Raw genomic sequence first — 26,068 nt, 5'->3', positions numbered from 1 at the left:
CTCAGGAGAGGGTGTTTTGCTGACATCATCATCTGGGCCAATACAGCAGAAGACATTTCTGAAAAAGGGAAGAAAATAGTCCAAATCCTTCTAAAAGCACTGATCACACAATGGGCTCAAAGAGGAAACTCCAGTCGCCCAGGAATCCTGGCCGATCATGGACTGGCCAGAAGGCAAAGATTTCAGAATATTGCCAGAGGAAAATCAAAAGATACAATGGGCTGTTAAAGACTGCACTGCGAGCAATGGGTGGTGGGACATTCAAACATTGGGATACACATTCAGCAAAGGCCACCTGGTTAGTCAACACTAGGGGATCTGTCAGTCGAGCTGGCCCTGCCCAATCAAAACTTTTACGTACTGTAGAAGGGGATAAGGTCCCTGTAGTGCACATAAAAGATACGCTGGGGGAGACAGTCTGGGTTACTCCTGCATCAGGCAAAGGCAAGCCCATTTGTGGGACCGCTTTTGCTCAAGGATCTGGGTGCACTTGGTGGGTAATGCAGAAGGATGGGGAAGTCCAATGTGTGCCTCAAGGGGATTTGATTTTGGGTGAAAATAGCCAATGAACTGAATGGTATGGTGTTAATTGCTATGTAATACTGTATGGCATTGCTACTACAGCTGTTATATGCCACATCAACAGTATTACAGTAAGAATCACCCAGATTAATGAAGAATGAACTTTGATGAAACTGAGGAAAGTGCAGCAGTGATGGAACCAGAACTGGCTTCATCATGCAACAATCCAACACCACACACCATCTCTCCTGCCCTGAAGGACTGTTACGACAGATGGAGCCCAAAGTCATGGACTAAATGAGCCCAACGGACATTTTAGAGGGATGGCCCATAGACCAAGGGAATGATATCTCTGTGTGTATATATCAAAAGACAGGAAAAGTGGTGGTGATTAATTGGAATTTATTGGGAAGCATGGGACCTGGGCATGACATAGATGGTATAGAATAAGGGATAGATACTGTCCTGGTTTTGGCTGGGATAGAGTTAATTTTCTTCCTAGCAGCTGGTATAGTGCTGTGTTTTGGATTTAGCATGAGAATTATGTTGATAACACACTGATGTTTGAGTTGCTAAGCAGTGTTTATATTAAGTCAAGGACTTTTCAGCTTCTCATGCTCTGCCAGGTGCACAAGAAGCTGGGAGGGGGCACAGCCAGGACAGCTGACCCCAACTGCCCAAAGGGCTATTCCATACCATATGGCGTCATGCTCAGTATAGAAACTGGGGGGAGTTGGCTGGGGAGGAGCGATCGCTGCTCGGGGACTGGCTGGGCATTGGTCAGCGGGTGGTGAGCAGTTGCATTGCTTGTTTTTGCTTGGGTTTTGTTCCCCTCTCTCTCTCTCATTGTTTTCCTTTCCTTCTCTCTCTCACTGGTTTCCTTTCCTTAATGATAATAATAACATTATTATTATTATTATTATTACTATTATTATTATTATTATTATTATTATCATCATCATCATCATCATTATTAATTTCAGTTATTAAACTGTCTTTATCTCAACCCACAACTTTTCTTACTTTTGCTCTCCAGATTCTCTCCCCCATTCCACCGGGGAGGAGGGTGAGCAAGCGGCTGTGTGGTGCTTGGTTGCCAACTGGGGCTAAACCACAAGAAGGAGACATTTGATTGAATGAAAAGCAAAGGACAGCTTTGATGCTAGATAAGAAATTGGATTTTCCACAGCAATAGTGCAGTCATGTCAGCCTGTGACTGGCATTTGCTATTTGGAAAGAAGCAGAATAGTCAGATATTCATCCTTCCATAAGGATTTAGCTGTCTCAGTTGACATTCCATTGCTCCTCCCCTTTCAATAAGGTCTCTCTGGATTCTGCTACAGCTTGATTTTAGTTTACTTTAGCCAGAAAGAGATATATTTTGGGGTCTAATTGCTGCTGATGTCATTGTTCTGTTGCATAGCAGGCCACATTTTGGTCTGAAACCTGTTTGGTTTGGAGGTTTTGTTTACAGAGCATGAACTTTAGAGGGGGAAGAATCTTTTCTCTGGCAAAAAAAATTGGAATAAAAAATGTATCTGTATATAAAGCTGTTGGTTGAGACCTAACATGAAGGGAAACCCCCCATATTCCCTCTTGCTGCCAGGAGTCCCTGGGGTCAGGGAGACCTAGAGAAAGAGGGTGCTTCTGTGGACACCTGGTAGAGCAAAGGAAACAAAGTGGGCAGGCATAAGCATATTTGCTTTGCATGACTTGTTTATATACATTTTTGTTAAAATCTGCATTTTAAATATGCTTTGCTGTTAAAATGTTTTTGTGAGCTGGGAAAGTGTGTGCTCAATGCCACCCATGCTCTTCCAGGAGCTGAAATAACAACAAAGTGGGAAAAAAAGCTATGAAGTTTACCAAGAACAGCTAACGGAAAGCCCCAGCGCAAGGCAGAACTGGTGGCAGAGATGAGGAAGGAGAGGAGCAGAGAAAAAGCACCTCGCCAGCCAGCCAGCTTTGCTGGGCCACAGCAAGACTAGTTACTAGTTTTAGACTGTGAGTGTTACAGCAAGAAGAGAAAAATAACCAGTGGGCCTGATGGTTACCTCCTTAGAGAAGAAAAACATGAATTGTTATATTAGAATTTTTTTTTTAATCTACCTTATTAGGCTTTTCCCACTCTTCAATAAAATATATGGTTTGTTTAGTCACTTGCTTAGTGTTTGTCACTAATCAAAACGAGCTTGTAACATGAGCAAATTTAATATAATTTTACTATTCAGTTAATGTAAAAAATAATTTCAAATTCCTAGGAAGAGGAGGCTGAATGCAGTTGTTCCCATTGTATAGATGCTACTGAAATGCCCACAATTCTTGCTGCTTTGCACTAATGTTAATGATACTGTACAATGGAGTATCCAGGTCTTTATCAATGGCTTTTAGTTTTTAGCAGTGTTTTATTCACGTATTTTTCAGCATGTGAAATACAGGCATTATGTCTTTCTTGGACAAAGAGGCCATCTTGTGGCAGAATGTTGGTAGTTGTATTAAAATACTAATTTAGATGGAAAAATGAAGTCAAATTTGTTGCAGTATTTCCAGTATTATTTGTAGTACCATCATACATTGAAGCATGATCATAATATACATACATTCTGACAGTATCTGCTGAGCCTGAAGCAGAATATTCATTCCTAAAGAGAAGGCACTGCAGACAAAAGATCTGATGACAAAATGTGTTAGGGCACTGAGAAAAGTGTGATAATGTTTTCCGCTAAGAAGCAGACAGTCTGCATTTTAAAAAAATCTTTATTTATAGAAAAAATTAAAAAAGGAAAGGACGTTTATGTCACAGTAAAGGGGTTAAGTTCCTCATATATTCTGTCTTACAATTAAAACCTGATAATCCTACAGGATGAGACATTACTGAACAGATGAATGAAACTAATGAATACTATTCCTATTTATCTTTTCTTTTGCACTGCAACTTTCTCATTTATAGTAGTGATTTGGAAATGTTGCAAATATATGACCTCTGAAAATAAAATATCCAGACTGGCAATGTGCATTGCAATTAAGATTTGTCAGCAAGACATACAGGGACTCTAAATAGTCTAAATATTAATAAAGTTTAGATTAATAACTTTTAGATTTAGATTAAAATTTGAAGTTTATATTCTATTATTAAAGTGGTGGTGGGTGGTTTGAAAGAGGAAAATAATTGGTGCATTGAATCCAGAAGACTAACAGTAACTAAAAAATAATTATGCACAGGTGGACTTGAAGAAAGAGCTGCATCTATTGCACATTGCTAGCGCAGTAGGGAAACCGCACAGATGTGACAGCCTGTGTAGTCACAAACTGATATTTGTATGTGTAAATACCAAGCAGTCAGCTTTCTCCCAGAATTGTGTGATTCACTGGCACTTGCCAGCTACGTTGAGCCTTTAACAGAAATGTCAAAGGTTAGCTTTTAGAGAAGTTTGTGCTGTGTTGTATGAGGTGGATTGCAATATAGCAGCTACTAACAGAAGACTGTCAATTAGAATATTATTTCAGTAGAAACACAGTTATAAAAGTCCAACCCTGCTATTGCTCTGACTTTTAAAAATTAGGTTAGTCTTACCTAGCATTCTGGAAAGAAATGAGTTTTTAGAGATTAAAATACAGGGCTAAGGAATGGCACAAATACACCTGGTTTCCTATCTGTACCTTCAATGCAAGAACCCAGTATAATGAATGAAATTTCAAAGCACTACATTTTAAAACTTATATGAAGTAATACTCCTTTTTCCAAATTTGATGGTAACCTGAAAAAAACCATTACCATGATAGATAAAAGTGAGGCAACAAATCTAGTAAATTCTGCAAACAGATTAGATATTCACATGTGGTAACACTGAAATCTGCTGTGACATTCACAAGGATAAAAAACATTCACTGAGAACATAAAAGTCAGGTTTAATTACTAACAGACCTGAAAGTAAGAAGAAATTTCCTCTGTCTGTGCATTATAACGATCTATTATGCTTTCCTCTGAAGAACCTGGTAGCTATTCTTACTGGATGTAGAGTAATCCATGTATCATGGAATGATACATAAGATTTTGGTAAAGCATAGTGAGTAATTCCTAGTGTTTGAAGCATATAGAAATAAGATTCTATGTCAATTGAGTATGGTCTGTGCAAACAATTAAAGTCCTTAAAAACCTAGGCAGGCCAGTCTATAATCCTTCATACCTATATTTTCAATATCTCACTTTTCCACAGGAGAAATGTTCACTTTTAGCAAGCAAGGATATTGCTATTATACTTTGCTTCAGTAAAGAGGTTGCAAAGTAACAAATAAATAAGCAGTCTGATCCCTGACTGGTATCCCTGTCACTTGTTCATCCAAAGGTATCACGGAAATATTCACACCTTTCAACAAGAAAGAAGAGAAATAGGGCTGTTAGTTGCCAGTGATTCTGTCAAGTGAACACTTTATTTTGCCACTTAAAACGAAGTTCTTCTGAAAGATCACTTCTGCCACTCTTCCGCAAATAGCGAGACAGGAGCTGCTGTTTATCAGCCGACCTTGGAAGGGTCTTTTTCCAGCAGCAAAGCAGCTCATAGATCTGGTGTGTTAAATTATCAGGGCACTTCAGCCTAACAAGCTGAAGTATGCTCCGCCGAACAGGTAAGCATAAAGCAAGCAATGATGTATTATCTTCTGCAAGCTCTTCTGCCAGCCAATATAGCAAGTTGTCCCACAGGGCCTCTGAAGGGCAAAAATTAGTAAGTTAAGAATGTTATTCTTCTGCTAGGTAAATCTTTTTTTGAAAAGCTTTTTAAAGCTGGAGGCTCAGGGGGTGAACTCCCCAACTAAATATGGTTTGGATTTTACTTTAATGAAAACGTCATCACTTCTTATTTCTGGCGTAATTTTTGGTAACTGCACTGAGACATGAAGTGAATTTAGTCAAGAAAAGATTCAGCAATGATCTATAACTTTTGGAACTGCAGGGGGAAAGCTAGCAATCAAATAAAAGGGTTTGGGCATTTCCTGTGACTAATACATAACTTATACTGGAGCTTTCCAGTACAAACTGAGTCTCCTTATACAGAAAATTACATGCTGCTCAAGCACCCCACCACAACATTGTCTTACAAGACCTTTTGCATTTCCTGGTAAACAGATCGCTTTTTTTTTTCTTTGAATATCTTTTAACACATTAACTACTTTGATTCATGAATATGGCATTTGAAAATGTCAGTTACAGCTGCAACAAATCTTGGCATTTAAAAAAAGTAAACAGCAAATATAACTATTATTTATATTGATATTAATATATTATGTATGTCTTCTTACCTGATGAATCGGAAGAAATTCTTTTTGTGCTTCGTGGACGGTTGATCAACTTTTCATGCTATCAAAGAAAATATGTTGAGGAAAGAGATACGGCTAAATGAGTAAGGGATGAGGTGTAGGATATGGGGGTGGATTGCAGTAAATCAGCATTTAAGGTTGGTCCTACCTACATAGGGGATTTTTGTCATTATTAAAAATCAGTTAACACCATTAGCAGGTAAAATCAGTATACAGCTATTAAAATAACGAAACTCAGTCTGTTTACACCAAATGGATGTTTATTGCATCTTATTAAAAAGTTTATAATTTATGCAATTTTGTAAATGTTTGATCAGTAGCATTATGTCATGACTGGTGTATAGAAACTGAGTATATAGAAAACCTGTATAGAACCTTCGTACATGAAATGAATTCTAATTTCAAATAGTGCATTAACTTTGCCTTGCTGACTCTGTGTTCTTATTACAATTGTGTGCATACCATACTGTTTCAAGGAAAAGAACAGTTTCTAGGTATGCAGCAGCTATTGTAAAGTCTAGAAATCATACTATGTTTGTAGCTACAGTTATTAATTTTACATGGTCCAACTTTTAATTAAAAATCACTAATAATCACCAGAATTCAAAAGACAAGTTCCATTAGAAAGTGCAGAGTTCTTCCTCTTTCTTCCTCGAACACTGGAGAGGAAGAAAAAAATACTTTGTCCTTTTTCCTTATGACTGAGAAAGAGGAAAGTCTTGTGGGCTTTACTGTCATTTCCTGTTCCATATAGAACAAGAAATTACTTACATCAGCACTGACCACAAGAAGAGATTAATTTGTATCAAGTGAAGTTCAGCTCTTTTTTTGTTAAAAGCTGTAATTGTCCTCTTTTAGTGCCCATGTTACTTTTGTCACACACATTCAGTTGTATTACCTGGCTGTTTATGTCAGCTTTCCCTGTGAGACTTGCTCCAGGTTTATTCACTGAGCTTCTTTTTTCCATTTGTAAATTAAGAGCATGGGTAGATTACTCTCCTTTTCCTGCTGGGCATACTGGGCCTTGCTGAGCTTATCTCAAATACTTTTATAATACAGACTTTATATATTGTTCAGTATTTGGAGTGTTTCATATGTACTGAGCTACACATCCAAAAGGTCAATATAATCATAACTGTTACCTATTCACCTGTGAATTAAACAACTTTTCATCAGGCCGGTACAGTCACCTTGGTAGGGGGTTTCAGCGTGCACAGGCTGCACACAGTGTGCACCGCTCGGCAGTGCAAAACCGTCCTGTGCTGTACTCATCTTGAGATCTGAATCTGCCTCGTCCTGCGTGCTTCTACAGCAATTCTGTCCCTGGACGTGCCCTAGTGTGAAGATACCACAACACGGCTAAAAAAAGCCCTCAAAATAAAGGGAATATAAAGCTCTTCCAGAAGGGGGCATTGTTTTTCTTCCAAGACAGCATTCTTTGGCTTCGTTTAATTATGCATTTGTATTTAAACTTATTTTCATTCATTAATGAGAATTTAGCACCTCAAAGGTCCGTATGAGATTTTCAAAGTTATTGTAGATGAACTCAATTACCCATGCACTGACTTTAATCTGAACCACTTTATGCTACTTAATGTTAAAATAGTAGTAAAAATGATAAGAATTGAAAATGAGTATTGTCTAGAAACAGTGTAATACTATACAATGCATTAGATCCAAAACATTAAATCTGCCTTTAAAGATTAAATACCTGTGGCGAAGTGCTAAATTCACCCACGGTTCAGCTGCACGGGCACGTGGCCCCACTGTTCTGGTTGACAGCGTAAGTAAAACACTCTTAGCGGTCAAAGCAGTTTTCTAGTCTGGAAGGCCCTTCAATTAGCTAAGCAACTGTCTTTCTGAAGCAGAGGATCTCATGCTATTTTGCTGTTAGACAGTCATTAGACATAAAACTTCAGCAGAATAGTAATTTGATAATGCTTGTATGTATTACAACAATGTCTTTTTGCAAAGCACTCTGATTTCAGCCAGCAATACTGAAGTGCTCTGTCAAATGGACCTCTCAGACATGGCCAGACTCTACTAGCATATCAAACAGGACAGACAGAAAAGGAGAAATTAACCTTTTAAACTCTCTAGCCCAGTTTCACATAAATACAACTGCTTTGAAATCAGTAGAAATAATACTGTTATGCACCCACATACTTGACATCAGAACCTAATCCACTGTATTTAATTTGTGTTGAAAATAACAGGTTTGACTAACCAGTGTTTTCTAATGCTGGGGAAATGAAAGCTCCATAATAGGAACTGTTAGTGAAGATCAGCTTACTTCTGTACAAGTGTAGCATGTTTGAACTAAAAACTGATGTGAATGGTTGCATACAAAGTAAACAACCACTGCTTTGACCACTGTCAGAAATATATTTGTAAGACAGTGGATAATGTGGGCACATACATATAAAAATGGTTTATAATCTATATAGTTACTGTCTTCTCTCCGCAAATCAAGAGAAATTTAGGTGGGACTTTTACAGAAATAAGTGAAAATGTAGTCAGAATGGTGGCCTTCAAAAAAGATTCCATCTGTCTTTGTCACAATCAAAATCAGGCATTGTGGATGGTACTAGTTTTATCATCTGGCAAAAAAAAAAAAAAAAGAAAAAAGGAAAACTTCGTTTCATTTTGGTGAGAAAATTTCCAGCGTTACTGGCAACACTGAGTATTTGTCTGTATTAAAACTCATCCATTAACATGTTCAAACTAAACTTAAGATATTTATTAACTCAGCAAAGTAGTAGAAATGTATATAGTCTTTGCTGTTCTTACCCTGCATTTACTGCTATTTCAGGGATTTTCTTACCAAACCATGAAAGGGTCCCCCAGCATACTGGGAGCAAGCGAGAAGTCCATCAACAATGCTACAACTTAAGAGTCAACTAATTCACAATTAAGACACGAGAACCTTACTGTGACAACTGGAATTCTGTAAGCAGCTGTGTTAGTATGAGCAGTATTATCAATAGGCCAGATACGAACACTGAGAATGATATTTTAATATGCTTGCAAGATTTGCAGCAGCTTAGTTGCTGTACTGTAGTAGTATACATGTCACAGAAACTAGCAAAATGGAAGGATCATTGCTTGAGTGTATGTCTACACACACAAATGTGGTTAGATAGTTCTAGGTGCTTTGGCAATATATATTAATAGCATCAGCATATGACTAATTATGGACAGTGCCAGTCTCGGTTCATATTATATGGACATTAACACAAGACTTGTACTTTAATGAAGTGGTAAATAGCAGTTGCATTTGACAGATGGTTGGTGTAGTTGATTGTGTAATTAAACTAAATTAAGTTTCTCCATAACTGTGTTTTCTCATCCAATCTTAACTATTTCTTTCTATTTCTTTTATTCATTAGAAAGCCCACCTAAATGTGAAGATATATCTGATTAAAATTTGTTGATCAGATCATGGATAGTAAAAACAGGATAAAGTTCTTACGTTAATTTTTACTGTCAGTGCTTTCATCAGTGTTAATAATTTTAGAACACTTAGTAAGACATAGTATGTAATTAGAATTTCCTTTTCATTGCTCTGGCATTTAATTGCATCTGGATCATTATGTTTAATATATGGTTCTGTCTCTCTTCCAGTCAATTCCTTTTCTAGCTCAAACACATTTTTAACTGCTGCAAATATCTTGTGAAAATGAGTTCACCTTTTCATTATTTTTGTACGTAAAAAGTATGTTATTTTATATTATTGGTTATACCTGCGACTTACAGATATCATTGTTCTTATATCCTGTGAAAGGGGATATAATAATTCCTTTTTCAGTTCCTCTATAATATTAATAAGTGTACACAATATTTCAACTTCTATCAAAACTGCCTGGACTGTTGTCATCAATGTATTGTCCCTCTACCTGGAACCACTCCATGTTTCTGATCACCTTGTTTCTGTCCTCTTCTTCCAAATCCTCTTTCTGAGCTCTATGACCAGGAGTGCAGAGTGCAGTCATTATGTGGGACGCCTCATAGATATATGGCATAATCTTGTTTTCATTTTTGTTCTCAAATAATTTGGAACATTCCAGTTACCCTTTTATTTGCTGCTGAATCCTCTGGAAGTTTTCAGAGAGCAAAATGACCGAAGATCTCTTTTCTGAGTTGTAACAGGTAATTTAGAGTCTACCAGTATAAAACTAGATACGTATTTCCACCCCAACAAAACACTTAGTGGCATCTAAATTATCTAGTTTATTTTCTAGTCACCCAGTATCATTATATTCTGTGATCCTTCACAGACAGCTTTAGTACTCTGAATATTTTGTACTGTCATCAGACTTTTCACTTAATTATTCAAAAGTTTCTGATGAATATGTTAGCATGGATCTGTGTGGGACTTTATAGTAATCACCTTCCATTGAGAAAATCAACTGCTTTTTCCTACTTTTTTTTCCTATCTTTCAGCCAGCAAACAAGCCAAAAGAGAATAATTTTTGTTCTTAAAATTTCTGTGAGTTTGTTCAGTATGGAATTCAAGACTTACTTGGCTGGAAGAAGGTATGAAGAGCAAAAGAGTGAACAACATTATAACTTTGTGTTAATGAATGTAACATACCACTAGATAATGGTGTGGGTGAAATTCCCATTTGCCTTGTGTATTTATATACCAACAGTAAGGTATGCTGTATTTAATTTATTAATTATTCACTGAAGTCAAATAATCAGCTTCATTGACGTTCTAGAATTCTTCAAAAAGATGATAACTGAACTAGTAAATTATTAAGGAATATTTCTTCTCTATTAAAAAAACTGACCTTAAGCATTACCAATTTTAAATTATTACACTGGGTGGATGGAAGATAGATCAAAAAGTAGGAGGGCTCACCAACTATAGCAAAGTATAACATTTTGCGTACTAAGATGACTTGCAACATAAGGGAAGATGTTATTTTAATACTATTATTCATTCTAGAGAAAGGTATTTCATTCTGTGTAAGACAGAAAATAAAAATCATGTAATGAAAAAAAAAAATCAATATGTAAATGTTTTCAAGCATTTTGATCACCTTTTTTGGCCTAATGTTTGCATTTAACGAAGATTCTGACTCCTTTGTAATGCACTTCTTAAAATATATTTACCAGAAGCAAAAGAAAAATTATTTGCAAGATCCTGCAACACTGATTTTCTGAAGTGATATAATAACTTTTTCTCTTTAAGCAGACTTTTTGTGCATTGAACTTGGGTCTACTGTGCTTGAACTGATTCAGCTGAAAGTAGAGCCACTACTCAAAAAATAAATGTAGAGAAAATATTCCCAAAGGCTATCACCATTCCTGAAGTTTGACTTCATTTCTAATTTACCAGTAATGATCATTTTACACAGTTCCTCCATTTATTTCCATTTAAATGAGTAGTCTGCCTGGGTGCTACTGTGTACCCACATATATTCTATATTCTCACACACTTATACAGACCAACCAGACTTCAGGATCTCAGCCACACTGAGAATGAGGAAACCCAGCCTTAAATTTAGTAGGAGAAAAGGGGTAGTCAGAAATATTTGTTTTGAAAAGTCCAAATAGAACATTTAAGGAGTAATATGTATAGCAGTAGACCATATATGCCAACCCAAATCCAAGACACTTGATAATTACCTTTGTGGTTTAATACAAACGCATTTCAATCCTTTAAATCTTATTCTTATTATGCAATAAGATTAAATAAAGTGGAACAATGGGATAGAAGCTAGGCAGGTGGATGGAAAACTAACTGATGCCTAGGGTGTGCCACAGATTTTTTTTTTAATTCTTATTTTTTTAATCATCCCACCAGACCTCAAGAGTTTGTATTTCCCTCTCTGTGAATACTGCACATGGAATGCTAGCCCTGCAGAAAAGCAAAGTGCTTGAAAGCATGTGATTCTCAAAAGAAAACTTACATTTTATATGGCATTTGTCTCTAAAAGAGATCTCCTCTTAAAATCTTCTGCAGTTAATTGTTCTCAATTTTTACTTGGGAGAATGGAGATGAGAGAGAAATCAAGAGGTATGCTTATGAAATAAAAGATGTATTTGCAGGTGATAGCTTAAGGAAGAGTGAAGTAAATTACATTCAGAAAGAGAGAGATGCTACTGCTTGTCACCAGAGATTTAGACCAAGTGTTACTATACATATTTTGACATTAAAATGTATGCAAATTTGACAGCAGCAGTCTAGCAGCAGCATTTTGTACAATATAGGGTGCTGATACCTAAGCTCTTTGGAAAGATTACAATGAGATTTCATTGCAGGAATATTAAGGATTAATTTATGTAGCAATAGCTTTCACCAGAGATGGAGATAATTGCCCACATGGCTGTACTGCAGAGGCTTATCAGGCGTAATAGGAGAATCAGATGATAGGAGAAAGATAGGTTACATGAACCATTTAATGCTCCTACAATTTGAAATTCTGCACTCCCAAGACAAGGATACAAGAAGTATATAACTGAAACTTAAGTAATAATTTCACAGGGCCATACCATTTGGAGAGAGCAAATGGGTGAAAAACTTCTGCTAAACATTTTTTTCCATGCTCGTGCTTGGTTAAGGGTCCCTCCCACCTGCTAAGAGAAATTCTGAAGGTGTTTGTACATTGCTGATGGATCAGAACTGCTCCATTAGTGCCTCCTGTGTGTATCTGTAAAGCAAAAATCATACCAAGATCCTTTTGCCCAATAAATACATGGTAAGGGAAAAATGGAAAGATCTCTACCATTATCAAATGAGAAACCCACCTTTGGTAATGTTAGTGCTAATTTACACAGTGGAGACTGGTGTTGATATTCACCATATGGCAAGGGTTGTTCCCATTTCTTGGTTATCATCTCTCTGGTAATTTTATAAAACACTGCTGTTCCTTTGTAATGAGGTGAACTGTGGTTACTGAATTCATCCACTTCTTTAATTTGGAGCTCCAGCCTGGATTTTCTTTGTGAATGAAAAATCAGCCTGTAGGATTTTCCAAAATCTTTTCCATTCTCTGCAGTCCATAAAAAAAAATAAAATTTTTTTACACTGTATTTAGATGTGTGGCATCTAAAATAATTCATTAGGGTGAGTCAGATAGAGCTAATCACATAACATTTGGTTGTTCTTTATCATTATTACTTTATATTGAACATCTGAGGTTCAAACATTCCTGCCAGCCTGCTTCAGTAGTTGAAATGTCTTCATAGTTAGCTGTCTTAGCCCCTGAATTGTTGGCATAAGGGATAAGTGGTGAAGGCTGTGCTACAAGTTGAAAAGTAAGGAACACAGAAGGGGATAAAGTACATAACACAGAGAGAAATAAAAATAAAACTGTGTGGTGAATGGAATTAGAAGTATATGCTTTCTGGTTATTCAGGATAGATATCTGTCTGTAACAACAAAATGAACGGAAGCAGAGAGGTAGGTGCATTTTTAGGATTTGTAATTCCATTTTAATTGATACATCTATAACACTATCCTTTGCATATATGAGCAGTCATTCCTTGGGGGCTGGAGACTTCTCTTTTTGAAGAATAATCCTTTCTTTAGGGTAAATGGAGTTTTCAACGGGAGAGGTTATGTACAAAATGTTCAGAGGGCCAAGTATATATTTCTATGTTCTTTCCAAAACTGACAGAAGAGACTATATGTAATTTTGGGTGAAAACTTTTCTGAGGCTTCTTATCTCTTTTCCCTTTAAGCAAGTCTCTGAATGGTGGCAGCCACTGCATGGAATTTTCGAGGCTGCTAATGGAAACGGCATAACAAGTCTCTCTCATCACCTCAACTTATAGTGCAACTCACAAAAAGCAACATTTTGCCCTGGATTTCAGTGTTTAATCTCGCTCACTTTAACTGAATTTACACAGATAAAATAGCAGACTGTTTCTTTTTGTTTGGAATCTGTTTAATTCCTATCAAATGTTCTTTATATTAAAAACCCATTGATGGAATCCTGCCCTTTTGAAATAAAAGAGAAAATACCAGCTGTTTGTGAGGGACCAGGTTTCACAGAATGGCAGAGGTTGGAGGAGATCTCTGAAGATCACCTAGTCCAACCCCCCTGCTCACAGCAGGGTCACCTAGAGCAGGTTGCTCAGGATCTTGTTCAACTAGTACATTTTATTTTTCAGTTGGAGCAGTCTCCCATGTAGTTCCATGCGCCTATCATTTACAAGAAATAAAACACTGAAATAACTAAATGTGCTGTGACTAACCACAATCTGCTAATGTTCACATACAGTATTTCTGAAGAGCTGAGGTGATTAATAATGTTCATTCAGATGCATGAACTAATTACCTTACCTGAAGCAAAAATATTGCCTCTAAATCTAAAATGAATCTGCTCTCCTTCCCTTAATGGGAACTGCTGTGTAGGTTCTGGGGGACCAAAGTAGCCCTCCTCATGGAGATTTTGAAGTTTGCAGCTCAATTCTTTGGATGCAGATAGCAAAACTACTATTTTATAAGGGTTGTCTCTTTTCCGATACAGTATCACATTAGCCATTGTGCTACAAACAGCTTCTTCCAGAGCTTGAGCAAAGAGGAGAAGATACGTGTTTTCCAAGAGGAACGAAAAGCGAATGACCACAAAGCTGTATTAAAAAAAAAAAGGCAAGAAAATAAATAGCTCTATCTTAAATCATTTTATCAACTGCTAACAATTTATTATGCAAAATAATACAGGGCTCGGTCTCCAATGGCCCTTTTGCTACCTCCTTTTCATTCTCATTTCCAACACATGAAAGGGTGGAAATTTGCCTGCTTCTGTAGTGTAGAGTATATTGACTCTGTATCTATGAATTTAAATACATAGAAATTTTAGATGAAAGAGAATATTTCCTAATAAGAAATTCCAAAAAATATTATTGTTTTGCAGTCAGAGAGCTAAATCACATTTGCAAATTAAGATTAATGTCTGCATTTCCTGTTTCAAGTTTTGTATATATTACATAGTGTACAGCCTATAGATGAAAAAATGTGTAAACAAATTTATATTTTCTGTAATTAGGAGTAACAAATCTAAATGATCTTATACTGCAAAGTGGAAGAAAGAGATGCTGGCAAGCTAATAATTAATAGTGGATAATTTCTTAACTCTACTAATTTCCATTGATCTGTATACTTGGAAGTAAATATTTTAGTAAATAAAGCTTTATTAAATTATTCATACATTACCTTTCTAAATGCTCATTTAGTTCGAATGATACAAGCCCATTCCGTGCATTCTGGATAATAACATCATCAAACACCTTCCACCCCTCTTCTTTGTTTCTGTGACCTAATAATTTCAAAGTATCACTGAGATTCTCCCCATTTTTTCTCAAAGAAGCACTCACAGCCCTGGAAAGCCAAGGAATTATAGGAAAAAATATAATGAAAAATAGATCCTGCAGAAAGAGTAAACTTGTATTTGTAGCTCTGTTTTCCCTTCTGCTTTCCTTGATGACTAGATGTGTTTTTTCCCATCTTGCTGAAAATCTACATCTGGAAATATACTCCAGAGTACATAAGTAATATAATTGTTAAGAGATTTTTTTTTTTTTTTAATTCTCAGAAAGAGGAAAAAAATTGAAAAAGAAAGGTTTCTATCTAAATGAATCTTGTTTAATCTATTGTTTAATATCATGCTCAGTAATTATTATGGATTGGTTTTGAGTCATTCATCAAGATTTAGATTCTCTAGAAGTAGATATCTGAAAAAAAAACCCAAAACAAAACAAAAAACCCAACCCACCTTTTATTCCAGAAGCAAATATTACTCAATAACCACAAAGAAATTTAGAAAATAAGACATGACCGCTATCCATTATCTCTTTCAACAGAGAAAACAAAAGTAGCTTCTCTTCAAATGAGATAATTCCTTTGATATCACACTCAGAATCAAGCAACTGTGACATGACATACTCTGGCTAATTTATTCTAATGAATAAAACATGAGGGGTTCTTTACAGAAGCCCATAACTCTCCTCTCACACACACCTCTCCTTATCAATTTTTTAAAACTGGATGTGAATAACCCATTCACCTCAAATGCACACCCTATACACAATCTGAAAAAGCAAACACTCCAGACAGGACAGCCTAAGCATTTCTCAAGCATACAGCCTCAGCCTATGTGCAAATAGAGGAGAATGTTGGCATAATTTCCTAAGGCATTTGTATAGAAATAAGCAATCAAGCCACAGTCTTTTCACGGATGTACTTTGACTGAGAATTTAAAGTGCCATTTAGACTGGTATTAAGAACAGGCGGATGCCACGAGGGTACTGCCACACAATTAAATGCTGCTGGTACAGGAAATGAAATTTGAATCTCCTATAAACTGACATGGGCACCCTTCCCTAATCTGAAGTTTGTGATAAAGACGGATGTCTAGTCTCAGAGACCAGTGTGGGTGTAGAGCTCTTTAAAACATGATCTGAGAAGTTTTTCAGAAATGGAAAGCTAGAACATTGTCTGCCTTCTCCATCTGTACCTTGCTTATTTTCAAGACAATCATAATCTTGGCATGTAGATGAATTTTGAAAAAGATAATGTTTAGCACAGTAGAAATAAGCTAACTCTTTAATGACCTAAAGTAGAAATACTTCAAAGCTGACTCTTGTCCCAGGCTAGTCCCTACCAAGAAATCCCAGTAAGCCTTTCTGAACCTGTAGTTGCCCCATGGTAGCAGAACTGGAACGACAACAATGAAATGGTAAGTTCAGACTGATTTTTTTTCCTGCACAAGATGGTAAAAACACCATTTATTTTTCTGACTGTCAAAACAGATGAGGTCAGCTTTGGCCTTTTCTTCCACCAAAAAGTTTTATCCATATCCTCGTGTGCATAATGGATAAATTTTATTGAACTGCCGGTTAACAACTGAAATTTAGAGATTTTTTTAGGACTTCCCATGTTTTAATGTTTTTTTAAGACATTCCAAAAGGTCTGAATTTTAGAAATTTTGTAGCGAGTGCTTTGGAAAAATCTGGGCCTTTATCTAGTGCCACAGTTACCACAAAACTGACCTATGCCAAACCTTTGTGTGATAAATTTTGACTCAGGTAGCCATTGGAATGTGTACAAGTAGCAATCAGAAAATTCAAAGGCCAGGGTAGCCAAACCACCGACTGGTAAAATAATGATTACAGCAGCTTTGAGACATGGTTATTCTCTACGTTCAATGTTTGGCTTTGGTGAAAATGGCTGAACATTTCTTGCTGAAAAAAACCCACGCATTTTTCATCCTGACTCCTGCTAGAAATATAGTGGTCAGCATATTTAAAGATTATACATCAAATGCTAAATGAATTTTGCTGGTGAAGCTATAGCATGAGAATTGTGGAGATTTGCTCTAGTGTTTCTAACAATGTTTCTAAATATAGCAGACTGTATTAAGGAACTAACATATTTTTAATACAAAAAATTATTAATCAGCAACTGTTAAAATTAAATGATTTTGATGTTTTGAAAATGCTGAATTTGTAGTGAAGTTGTTCTTACCGAGGATGGTACGCTGTAGCAACCCTCTTTATTGTAGCACTAATGGCTCTCGCACGTTCTGTCTCATCTCCTTGCCTTTTTTTTTCTGGGTTTGGAGGGCAGGGTAGAGTAATAGTGACTGAGCTGTTAAATGGTTGGGCTGAAAGATGCTGGACATAAATCAGTGCACTAGTAGATACTACTGAGTGGTACCTATCGTGTCTTGCTTTCAGTGTGGAAACCAATGATGGTTCAATTGGCTGAACCTAAATACGGAAAGCAATTGTACAATTAATTTGCAAATGAACAAATCTTCTCTTACATGCTTGGTTTTTTACAAATCGATTTATCTTTGGAATTGGATTAGACTATCACAGAAGCTTTAGGCTCCTCTCTATAACCCAGGAACAACCCTATCAATGTATCAGCACTTTATACAATGCATAACCAAGTGCTTGAAAGTAAAAAAAACCTGGAACTTTTACTGACTAAAGTATTTTGATTGTTTTGTTCCTTCTTTGAGTTCAAGTTTCGAAACTCCTGAGTTGCCTCAGTTTGATAATTTTCTAAGATTTTTCAAATCTGTATTTTTTTCACTCTTAATTTTAGCTTCTCTGTACCTCAGAATCAACGTTTTTATGGGGGAAGGGAGAAACACATTATCACTGAAGCAAATTTTGAGATTATTCTCAGCCTAAGACTAAGAGGTGACAAAACCTTCTATTGCACTGCCTGGTACAAATGATGAAGGTCAGGTGAGAAAAACTGTTCCATTAACTTAAACACTGGGCCAAGCAGTTGAAGTTTGGAGTTGATGCTTATGTCATTGTTGAAAACAACTGTATTTTCTGTAGGTGGTTCTTCTTTTTAGCTAGAGATATCATGTTGACTACTGACAATATTATGCAGCTTTAACAAAGTTGACAGGAAACCATTTGCTGGGTATGCAGGATGTGAAGCTGCAACCACTTTTCACTTTTTCTAATAATGGAACAGGTTGCCCTTTTACATTATTGGCATCCTTGCTTCAGAACTGATCAGATAACAGACTTATGGAACAAGTCTTGTGTATTTCAAGCTCACCTTTAACTGCATGGGTGCTGGAGAATGGAATGTTTCTGGAGGGTAATAAAAAGAGATTCTAGAATCCATGCTCAGCTTTTGTGACAGTCCTACATTTGGAACAGTAAATGTTTCTTTCTTTAAGCATGACAACACAGAAAAAACACCCAGCTGATAAATTTTCACTTCCGCAAAGGTTTCCTGCATGAAGAGAATGTGGGGTTAGCGTACATGGGATGGAAAGGAAGCTGTATTCTGCAGCGGATTAGCATATTGAGAAGGCAACATTATTTATAGAGCAAGGTGTGAAATGAAAATAAATTGAATATTATTGCCACCTGGATGCCCAGTTATCTGGTGATCTCTAGTCATCATGTGATGTCATTAATATTCCTGTGTATGACTGGGGTGAAACGAAATAAGCTCATAAACTGGGTGATGAATCTGGCCCAGTGCAATTCTTCTGCAGTTAAAAAAAGAAGAATCATCCTGTGTTTCTTTGAGATGGAGTTTGAACTCATACACACAGAATTGTGTTACTTCTCTGTGATCTGCATGCAAAATAATTCCCCTTAAGTTTTTACTTTTATCAAATAATGCAACATATTACACTTACTTACAAAAATCATGAACCATTATTCAATCATTAGTATTGGGGGATCAAGCACTTGCCTTAACGTTATGAGTGAAAAAAAGGACCTTGTTAAATAATAGGTTTCAAATAGAATTAGTTCTTGAAAAAGTAGGAAGAAAAGTTCAATTTAACCCCCTGTAGTGGGCAATACGGCTTAATAATGACAACTTTCCTTGTATAACTCCACTGAGGCTTAACTGGGAACCTTGAATGATGTTTTTACAATGCTTAGATGAGAGGTTACCAACCTTATGGTTTCCTTGGTATCCCTCCAAAGAAATAGGAGTTAAGTATTTTGAGTGAAAGTTCACATCAGTCACCTTCACCATAATCTCCCGATAATTTCCTCTGAAGCATGAAGTAAATGGGATTGCAATGTTGATAGGGAAAGAGATTGTTTTCTCATAATCAGAGCATTCAATACTGATGACATTGCTGACCAGCTCCTCCGAATCATCCACCACCAAGGAACTGGTGTCATTGACTATCTTACACTTCAGATTCTCCAGAGCAGTTGCAGGGCCTTTAATGAAACAAGCTACTTTGCGTTCATTCTTACTACTCTCTTCCACTAGAAATCTGGAGAAAAAAAATACAAAATATTATTCTTCGTATTTTGGGTGGGGTCGCATCTTGTATTTTCAATTAAATACTTTACTATAATGATGTGCTACATTGCAGCATAAGCAGATCATTCATAAAAATATGTTTATGAATAGATGGGAAAATCATGAAAATTTGTATGTTTAGCTTGTTTCAGAACAGCTTACAAATTATCATAAAACTGACTAATCGGGGTCCTTTCCTACTGATTTCCAACAATTTGGGAATTATTGACTTTACTGGCTGTGACTGAGTCCCTCTCTGGCATAAAAAAAAATCTATGCAATCAAATAGGAAGTTACAGTTTACTTTAGACCAAATGGAAGATCTTCATTGCGCACACTTAAGTTGTAAACTGCTATTATGTGCATGACCAGCAGCTGTTCAATACATGCATATTGAGTTTCTGGGCCCACAGATGTTTATATGTGTGCTAATAAGCAATATTTATGTACATCTGTTCCTAAAAAGAAGAATATATTCTTACTCTTTGTTCATCCAGTGCCTAGATTTTTGTACTTCCTCTGAATCATTCATAGGATTCACAGCAGTAAGATCACATGTTTGTGCTGAAGATGTGAAGGTAATTAGGTCACTCCTACAAATCTCATTATTTGTTTCCATTTTACTGTCTTCCATTTGCTCTGTCAGTCTACATTCTTCACTTTCTACCCCTTTTGAAGATTCTTTGACTACTGCCTTTTTTTCCTGTTCAAAAAGATTCGTGACAGTTCTGTCATAAATGTCTTTCAATGTCCCAGATAGAATGCCTTCCTCACTGCTTGTAAGAGCATCTTGAAAAGCCACTTCTAGAGACTTTTCAGTAACAGAGCTATGTCTGTGAGGTTTATCCTTTCCATCGCAATTGTTTTTCTCTGTAACAGAGTTCATTAGTAGTCTGTGTTCACCATCTTCCTTTTTCATTGGAGGTTCTCTGGTAACGTCCTGTTCTCGAGCAGATATGTTTTCGGCTAATGATGCAACAACGTCTTTTTCCACAGTTTTAGTTTCACTTGGCTGGATTTGATTAACATTCTGACTTTCCATCTTGTTCAGGGAAGGAGTTATTTGGGATTGCTGATTGGGACTAGAAGATGCTTGCACAGACTCTGTTGCTTCTCCTCTAGAAGCATTTTGAGCAGTCTGAATCTGAGAATCATCATCTTGTCTGCAGCTAGCAGCATAAAGTTCATTTTCTGCCTCTTGAAGGTGTGAGACTGTATTTATCAAATGATCCTTCACTTTCTGCAGACGATCTATAATTCCATTGTACTCTGAGGAAAAAAATAGGTAACCAATTGAATTTTGCTATGAAAGCTGGCCAAAAATGTGAAAACTCTTATACACATACCTAATGAATTCCACCTAATTCCACAGTGGCATTCAATACACGAAGCACAATGTATTTCCTGGCTTCCATTTAATATTTTTGCATTTATTGCTATTCAATTTGAATTAATTTCTGAAGAACTAAATAAGGACAAGTACATTTGTGTACTTGTCCAAGTACAACTGTGTATTTGTCGAAGTACTACTGTGGCAACTCTAATGAACACCTTTCTAATGATCAGACACTAGCTAAATTCTTAATGACAATCTACAGCATGGAATTGGTAAATAATAGTCAAATCAATTTGGGAAGAGCTTCAAAACTAAACATTAATTATATATATTGCCTAAAATCGAATCCTGAAAGATTCTAACGCATGGGTCTCTAACAATGCTGTTATACATGGGCTCAATAATAAAAATGCTTAGCAGCTTTGAATTTTGCTATGGAGAATAGAGGATAACACAAAACCACCAGCACATATACAATACTGAATTACAGCAGTTTGTAGCATCCAGTTATAGGAATGGTGGAGGTTGCTCTTGCATGCAACTAAAAACACTTGGTGAAGAAGGATGGACAAAAAGCACACAATCACTATGTGCCATTCATGTAAGATTTTATCTTTAACCTATTTATTTTATGATCCCTCATGTGCTGGTTTTGGCTGGGACAGAGTTAATTTTCTTCATAGTAGCTAGTATGAGACTATGTTTTGGATTTGTGCTGAAAACAGTGTTGATAATACAGAGATGTTTTAGTTAATGCTGAGCAGTGCTTACACTGGGGATGTTTGGAGTTACGGTGATTGTCTTCCCAAGTAACTATTATGCATGCTGGAGCCCTGCTTTCCTGGAGATGGCTGAACACCTGCCTGCCCATGGGAAGTAGTGAATGAATTCCTTGCTTTGCTTTGCTTGCACGCGTGGCTTTTGCTTTACCTATTAAACTGTCTTTATCTCAACCCATGAGTTTTCTCACTTTTACTCTTCTGATTCTCTCCCCTGTCCCACTGGGGGGGAGTGAGCGAGCAGCTGTGTGGGGCTTAGTTGCCAGCTGGGGTTAAACCATGACACCTCATTTTTCTTATCTTACAGCTTTTCTTAGAAATCCTTCACATATTCCCTGCAAGGATTTCAGATGTATTACTTTCAGCTCTCCCCTCACTTTATGCTGTCAACCTCTATAACTGGAACTGTGTCTTCGTTAGCTATGTATATTGCAAACCTCTTGGAAAATTTCTTGCTTATTTCTGTTTGCTGCATGAGATCCTGGAAAGCTTTGTTTTGCAGGTTAAATCCAGTGAAAGTCAATACGAATAAGAAAATTGTACGGAATGAAACACAGTATGGTGTGCTCTCCACTTATAATGGACAGAGACACACAAGGGAAGGACAATAGAAAGGGCTGATACAAGTCTTATGGGAAACCACTGGCTTACATGCACTTTTTTCAATAACGTCATATAAGGTAAATAAATATCTCAAGCTTTTCAACTTGGAAAATAATTTTATTGAGTAAGAATATCATCACACATCAGTGTGATGTTATATGATCTAGATAGGCTTTTCACTGTCATCTCTATTTGAATCTGATTAATTTAAACCTACAAAGAGTATGGTTCAGAATAAAGTTTTTTTCTTGTTTAACTCAATCTAAAATTTATGCCTTTGCAATATTTTCTCAGCTCCCAAATTACTTGTTATTGGATTTTGACTATATTTGGGGGGGAAAAAACCAACCACAAACCAACCCCCCACCCCCCAAAAAAAAAAAACCAAAACAAAGCAGCAGACACATTTTTAATATATTTTTTTCCACCGGTAGTTCAAATAAAAAAATAAGTTTGTTCTAAGGTACTGCTGTTTTTTCAGGGGCACTTTTACAATAGTGAAGAATTTCTAATAGTTTAACAGGGCTGAGAAATAAAACAAAAGGACTGGAAATAACATAGCTACGTTTGCATAAGAGGTTGTAAAAGACCACTTCCCAGTCACACTGTAAGGCAAAGTTCAAGCTTTGGCAAAACTGCCAAAATTAACCTGTTTCCTGCCTGAATTTTGCATTCTCTAGGCAAAACAAAAAACCAAAACAAATCTTACAGCTTTTTAAAACTCCCTAAAATCAAATTTGAAGATAACAGGGTCATTTGAAACAACGGCATTTTTCTACGCTGTGAATGCGACACTTCTAATACTGCAGCGCTTAAAGCCAAGCAAAGACACGTCCTAGTAACTTTACACTACCCAACTGTGTTGCATGAAAAGACACTTTTTGCATTCTGTTACAAGGTTAACCTTGAAATAAGCCTTCTTTTGTGTTACCCCCCCCCCGCCACCATCGCTTTTCTAACATTTTACTTTCTGGGCTTTTTTGATGTTTGATAACATGGCTTTAGAATACAGTGGCAGTTCACATGTAGTGGCAGTTTATATGCAACTGTCTTCAAACCTTTTTGCTGACTGTTTTATGGGAAAGTGTCAGATGAGGAAAAGTAGCTTTTGGAAGGAGAATGATACTGAATTCTTAGAAATCTAAAAAAAAAAAAAAAAAAAACAATCACATAGGCCATGAGGCCAACAGGGCAAATTCGGATCTTGGAGCCTGGAAGCAGGTCCTTTTTATTTTTTTTTTTTTTACAAAAAAAGGATGTTAAGATGTTGTTTCTGGGGAAAGAGAGTTTGTTTCATTCATCACAAAATGATCCTGCATTTTCTCACGAATGAAATCTGGATTTGCTCCTCACAATAAAAACACCGTTATTATATCCACATCGTTATTATAAAAGCAAGAAATTAAATTCCATGTGTCTACCTGTGCACTAAGATGGCAGAAGTCTTTCTTATTTGAATTGTCATCTTTTCACCCAGGCCGCTCCTCGCAGAGGCCTGCAGGCTGGTTGTACCGCCTTTACTGCGGCAGCCGCCGGCAGCGGGGCCTGCAGGGGCCTCCGTGAGGAGGGGCCGGGGCTGCCCCCTGCCGGACACAGCCGGCTCCACAACGGACCCCCTGCAGGACTGAGCTGAGCCTGCCCGCGAAGCTGGGGCTGCCGCTGTGAAAAAATGTAATAACGGGCAAGAACACCAGAGAGCAGTGAGGACAAAAGTGTGAGAAACAGCCCCGAGAACAGCAGGGCCGGAGAAGGGGAGGTGCTCCAGGCGTAGAGTGGGGATTCCCTTGCAGCCCGTAGGAGAGCAGGCCGGAGCAGATATCCACTCTGCAGCCTGTGGAGGACCCCACACCGGAGCAGGTAGATACTCCCTGAAGGAACTGCAGTCTGTGGAGAGCCCAGGCTTTCCTGACAGGAGCTGTGGGCCATGGGAAGGACCCACGCTGGAGAACGGAAAAATATGAGGAGGAAGGAGTGGCAGAGGGGAAGCGTTATGGACCGACTGCCACCCCCATTCCCCATCCCCCTGCGCTCCTCCAGACGAGGAGGAGGTGGAGTTGGGAATGAAGGAGTGAAGTTGAGCCTGGAAAAAAGGAGGGGTGAGGGAAAGGTGGTGGTTTAATTTTTTGCGTTTGTTTCTCACTATCCAAATCTATTTCAATTGGCAATAAATTAAATTAACTTTTTCCCTAAGCGGAGTCTGTTTTGCCCATGATGGTAAGTGGGAAGTGATTTCCCTGTCTTTATATTGACCGACAAGCTTTTTGATCTTATTTTCTCCCCCCGTCCTCTTGGGGAGGGGGAGTAAATTGCTGGTGGGCATCTAGTGTCTGGCCAAGATAAATCCACCGAAGTATAATATACATAAGACTTTGGAACAATTCTGTTTAGTTAATTTTTTTTTTTCTCACATAAGGAGAATTACGAGCCTCTCATTGAATCTCATGTAATAGACTCAAAACCACTGTGATACAACTGTTGAAATATGAATTCATTTGGTCTAATGAATGACCGAATACTGAAATACTAACAAATGAAAAGTAAGGTCCCCCAGCATCATCACACGGCAGAACTTAGCATCCAATATACCCAGTCCATTCTCTTTACAAGTAAGTCCCTCCATACTTGCCTGGATTTGCAGTCAATTCCTTGTGTTTTTCATGGAGAGCACTCAGCAAGTGGCAGGTGTCTTGAATACTTTCTGTAACATTCTCCAGCTGCTGGCTGAGAGATCTGCTCAGCTCTTTCGTTAAAGAGATCAGTCTAAGCACATACTCCACTATACCTTCATTACCCAGATCACTTTTCAGAAGCACATCTCTCGCTAGCAAGTTCAGGTGCCAAATTTTTTCCAGGAGTTGGCCTGATTTGCCTGCAGGTGTAATCATACCTTCAGCCATTTCCATTTTATGTTCAGAATTTACTACTACAATTTTTTTCTGCTCAAACACTTCCACAAGGCATTGTCCTTGGTTCAGACTACTACGCTGTTTAGTGTTTGTAGCCTAAACAGCGTTTAAAAAAGTACTGTATTCCACACACACTGACAAATCAAACTCTAGCTCAGAAACTCTGAGTTGATGTTGACTATTACAAAGTTACTAGGTGACAGAAAGGAGTGGCTCTCCTGTAACTACAGGCAAGGATTGCCAAGAGATACCAATGTACACCATGCACCTTTATGGTTATGTAACTCAGTTGACTTAAATTTCAGGAGCTCTGAGCAATTTCTCACTTCAGTGGCTATAAATGATCGGTACCTATGAAATCAAGCTTAATTGTGAATTCACAATTAAGTAGTCACCAACAACGAGGAAGTGTTTTCATTGCAAGATAACATTAAATGCTGTAGGTCACTTGGCACCATTTTCTGACAACCATATTTCATTTCTTGTTCAGAGACATCAAATACGTGGGACAGGTCCAAGCTGCTGTGCAGTCTGGATGATGTATTTGAATTATACGTAGGTTTCAGCAATACAAGAATCTACAAATCTAATTTTGTGATTAGCAAGAATTATTTATTAGCAATAGACATTTAAAGAAACTTGCAATGTTTTCTGGGTGTGTTCACACAATAGGTGAAGAAATGTAAAGAAAAATTAGTAACAGCTAAAAGTTCAAATAACTAATGACTGAAATTTTGCTTGACACTTTAGAAGTTGAGAAGCAAACTTGCAAGAAAAACGTGAGCTCACTAAACTTAACTGCAGCATCAGGAATTGACCATATGGGGTTCATGGGGAAAATGGA

General features: G+C 37.2%; 2 protein-coding genes across 2 annotated transcripts in view; one reads left to right on the top strand and one right to left on the bottom strand.

Moving 5' to 3' along the window:
* Window positions 1-26,068, top strand: part of ARAP2 (ArfGAP with RhoGAP domain, ankyrin repeat and PH domain 2) — a 402,708-nt gene that overhangs the window by 222,618 nt on the left and 154,022 nt on the right. The gene's annotated exons all lie outside the window — the stretch shown is intronic.
* Window positions 4,940-25,215, bottom strand: DTHD1 (death domain containing 1). Its single transcript, XM_075499188.1, has 10 exons — window positions 24,945-25,215; window positions 20,083-20,869; window positions 19,241-19,571; window positions 18,380-18,559; window positions 17,318-17,562; window positions 15,008-15,172; window positions 14,135-14,424; window positions 12,595-12,839; window positions 5,821-5,878; window positions 4,940-5,229 (listed from the first exon to the last, which is right to left on the bottom strand). The coding sequence occupies exons 1-10, from the start codon at window positions 25,213-25,215 to the stop codon at window positions 4,940-4,942; spliced, it is 2,862 nt and encodes a 953-aa protein (XP_075355303.1).

This window comes from Mycteria americana, chromosome 4 (genome assembly GCF_035582795.1).
Source record: "Mycteria americana isolate JAX WOST 10 ecotype Jacksonville Zoo and Gardens chromosome 4, USCA_MyAme_1.0, whole genome shotgun sequence".
Classification (NCBI taxonomy): Eukaryota; Metazoa; Chordata; class Aves; order Ciconiiformes; family Ciconiidae; genus Mycteria; species Mycteria americana.
This window is presented reverse-complemented; position numbering and strand designations above follow the sequence as displayed.